The 3,996-nt window shown below is 38.8% G+C and overlaps 1 protein-coding gene across 1 annotated transcript; it reads left to right on the plus strand.

The window, feature by feature from the left end:
• The first annotated feature begins 2,650 nt into the window (after window positions 1–2,650).
• Window positions 2,651–3,732, plus strand: LOC117112465. The gene is made up of 2 exons (XM_033255552.1): window positions 2,651–2,941; window positions 3,234–3,732. The coding sequence occupies exons 1-2, from the start codon at window positions 2,754–2,756 to the stop codon at window positions 3,730–3,732; spliced, it is 687 nt and encodes a 228-aa protein (XP_033111443.1). The 5' UTR covers window positions 2,651–2,753.
• Window positions 3,733–3,996: the final 264 nt, after the last annotated feature.

Below are 3,996 nucleotides of genomic sequence, written 5' to 3' on the forward strand. Positions count from 1 at the left end.
TACAATAATTTTAATTACAATTACCAGCATAATAATTATTATAAATATTAAACAATCACACAAACAAATAAAAAAGTACACAAAAAATTTGATCAGAAATAGGAAAACACCCACCCCCAAACCCTTCCCCCACTTCACAAACCAACAAACACTAAAAAGAGAAAATTAAATAATTAGAGTTCACTTTTAGCTTGACTTGGGCATAGGCATATCTGAAATTCTCTCAGTTGTAAAAATGTTCTTTTAGCTTTCTGAGAAATAAGTTAATGTTAAAGAGAGCAGCATCACGTACTTCTAGTGGAAGAGTTTCCCATACAATGGGAAAATAATTGAAAGCAGAGAATTTAAATGCATTGGTTCGGGCATAGGCATGCCTAAACGCAAATCATCAGAGTGTCTTGTGTTGATCTTAACAAATTCCAAACAGTTTAAATCATACACATGATAAAGGCATTTACAAACAAAAGCTACAAGAATGAAATCGTATCTAGCCTTCATAGAGATCAAGTTAAATTTAACTAATCTCTCCTCATAGCTTAACACAGATCTGAGTTCATTTGGGATGCTCATACGAGTTGCTTTTCTCTGAACCTTTTCAATAGATTTCAAATGTCCAGCTTGAAAAGGATACCAACTCGGTATTCCATACTCTAAAATTGGTCTCACGAGGGAATTATATAATTTGATAAAGGCTTCGGAGTGATTGTATTTCAAAGTTCGCTTAATAAAGCCAAGAAGTTTCAGACCCTTGGAAGTGACATCATTAATGTGAGCACCCCATGATAAATTAGATGCAATGTTAACACCAAGGTACTTGTGAGTAGAAGTAAGCTGGAGGCAAGCCTCATTGATGTGATAACTTTTTGGAGATTGTGCTCGACTAGTTGATCGAGTGATTCGCATTACTCTACATTTGTTCGGGTTGAGGGACATTCCACACCCCTCGCTCCACCTACAAACATGGTCGAGATCACTCTGGAGGATGGCTTCATTATTAAAAGAGAAAATAGCACGATAAAGAAGAGTGTCATCGGCATAAAGAGGGATAGAAGATTGGATAGTATCAGGAAGGTCACAGATAAATAAATTAAAAAGAATAGGCCCGAGGACTGACCCCTGGGGACCCCACAGGTCACAAGGGCAACAGGAGAAGATTGACCCCGAAAAAGAACAGTTTGAGAGCGCCCAATAAGAAAAGAATGACGCCACCTCCAGAGCGAGCCACAAAATCCATAATTATAAAGTTTAGCCAGAAGAGCGGAATGATCAACCCGGTCAAATGCAGAGCTCCAATCTAGAAACACTACGTCAATATGGGGAGGGGATCTTGAGTCAAGAATTGCAGACCAATGGTGAAACACTGACGACAAGAGAGTAGAACAAGAACGGCCCTTAATGAATCCATGTTGAAAACTGGAGACAAGCCCTTTGTCTAACATAAATGATGTAATGTTGTCAACTACTACTCTTTCGAGCATTTTTCCTACAACAGAGCAGAGAGATATTGGTCTGTAATTCCGAACACAAGCTCGCTCTCCCTTTTTATACACTAGAACTATATTGGCATGTTTCCAATCGTCTGGTAACATACCTTTATCAAGAGAGATATTAAACATTTTAGATAATGGCTCACATACATATATAGCACTTAATTTCAACATAGAAGTTGTAATATTGTCAGATCCGACTTTCCGAACTTCAATTTGTTAATCAATTGGAGAACCATCTGCGGTGAGGTTTAAATTGGAGGAACTACATCCAGTTCAGAAGGCCTAATGTCAGTAGGGGAAGGAATGTCCTTGTAGGACTGGCTACTAAAATTTGAAGAGAAGTGTTCATTAAAGGATTGGGTAATTTTACTCGGATCGTCAGTATAAGATTCATTAATTTTAAAACTTGTGGTTGTCGGCTTTGCTAGCTACTAAGAATTTCCACATGGCTGGTCTTATCAGTCAATCACGTATTCAGTGAGTCAATGTTAGTCAGAGCATACCCTACAACGCTTTTTGCTATTGTGACAACCGTGTGGTGGCGTCAGAATAGAAAATTTAACACTGGAATGGAAGTAGTGCTTTCAAGATTATGTGCGCATGCTCTTCTTCTCACAAATCGGGACCTTCACTGCCAATCGGGTATTCAATCTATAAGCCTAATCTGAATGATTAAAGTTTAAATATATTTATATACATATGATCGGTGTAGAAGAAACTCTGAATTATTATTATTTGAATCGAAATTTGTTAAAATACAGGAATAAGAATTCTTTTGAAGAGAAGACAAACATGCCGGTATTAAAAATAACATACATTGCATGAATTGTGGGCGGGGGTCGCGACTGGGGAATGGGCGAGTATTTTTTTTTTCAGGGGTTAGGGGACTCGACGTTCGCGCACATTGCACATCCTAGATATGCCAATACCTAGCATACACTGTAATTTACCCTACGGTCCGCCACTGTGTAGGCCCAGCCTGATTATCAGTCTGTGAGTTACCAAGCACCATTGGCTCTCTACTATTGTTGTATTTTTGCTTTTTTTGGTTGGCCTAGCTATCTTGCTGGTCAAGCCTTTTGATATGCAAATTGATAATTGTTCTATTTTGATTGTGTGTGTGCTTTATTGATAGCTGTGTACCTGTTGCTATTGTTTTACCATGGTTCTACAATACAACTTCTCTCAGCTTTTTTCACTGAGAAAACTTGCTTGTAAAGTTATACCTGGTTTTTCAGTTCAAAAGCTAATGGACTACTTCGGATGCCAGGCAAACGTGCTGGTGCTCGTTCACACAGGTCGTTTGCTCGTCAACAGGTAGGTGATAACCTTTTTAATAATGGTTCATGTGGTAACAATCATCTTCGGCCCAGCTCTATTCTCAACCATTCAAGTGTTGAGAAACTAACTGTCAGGCATTGGAATACTCACTCTCTTTGCAATAAAACATGGTATGTATGTGACTACATTATCGAAAATTCCATTGATCTTATGTTCCTTACTGAAACTTGGCTTGCCAAGGATGACATGACTAAAATCGGTGAGCTGACTCCCCCTGGCTACATCTTCATTAATATTCCCCGCTATTCACACACACATTTTCATCATGGTGGTATTGGTATTCTTTTCAGAAATACCCTTAATTTCCAACCTGTTGATTTTTTACATTACACACATAATTTCATTTGAGTATGCAGCCATTTCGAACGTTTCTAGGTCATTTTTCTTCCTTGTTATTTACAGGCCTCCCCCATCTGCGAGGAATGGATTACTCACCTCTGTGTTTCTCAGAGAATTTGATGAGTTTATTGACACTGTCCATTTGCTGCCCGGGAAACTTCTTATTATGGGGGATTTGAATGTTCACTTTGATCTTCCTTCTAAACCTGATGTTGCTCATGTACTTGCATCTGTCTCCTCTGCTGATCTTGTCCAGGTTGTGACCAAACCCATATATGTACATGGACACATACTTGATCCACTTATTACCAGTGTGGATACCTGTATTATCGATCATAGTATACATTGTAACCACCATTCAGACCATGCTGTTGTCTGTGCTAACATTGCTCTCGGAAGCCCTAAATGTGTTCCAAGGACTGTTGAGGATAGACCTTATGGTAACATTGACCATGGTGAGCTTGGTTCTGATCTTACCCTTGAGGTGGCTGCTGTATTAATCACAGGCAAGTCATCTAATGACATTATGGCTGATTTTGATAAGTCTAACAACTGGTATTAATAGAGTCATCCCAATTAAGAAACGTGTTGTCAAGGCCGACCTCAGGCCTAAATGGTACAACAAGGATATCCAGGCTGCTAGGCGTGATCGTACTCGAAGATTCGAGCGGAGGCTCAATAAGAATAAGTCTGATGACAATTGGAGTTTATTCCTTATTGCTAAACGCAAAGTAAGATCATGTATTTCTGCAGCTAAAGCAGAATACTTTCGGGGTATATTGAAAAACTACTCCAGTAAAACTGCTTTCTTTTTTAAACACCTTAC

This window comes from Anneissia japonica, unplaced genomic scaffold, assembly GCF_011630105.1.
Source record: "Anneissia japonica isolate Jap-2015-1 unplaced genomic scaffold, ASM1163010v1 scaffold1464_len113789_cov110, whole genome shotgun sequence".
Classification (NCBI taxonomy): domain Eukaryota; kingdom Metazoa; phylum Echinodermata; class Crinoidea; order Comatulida; family Comatulidae; genus Anneissia; species Anneissia japonica.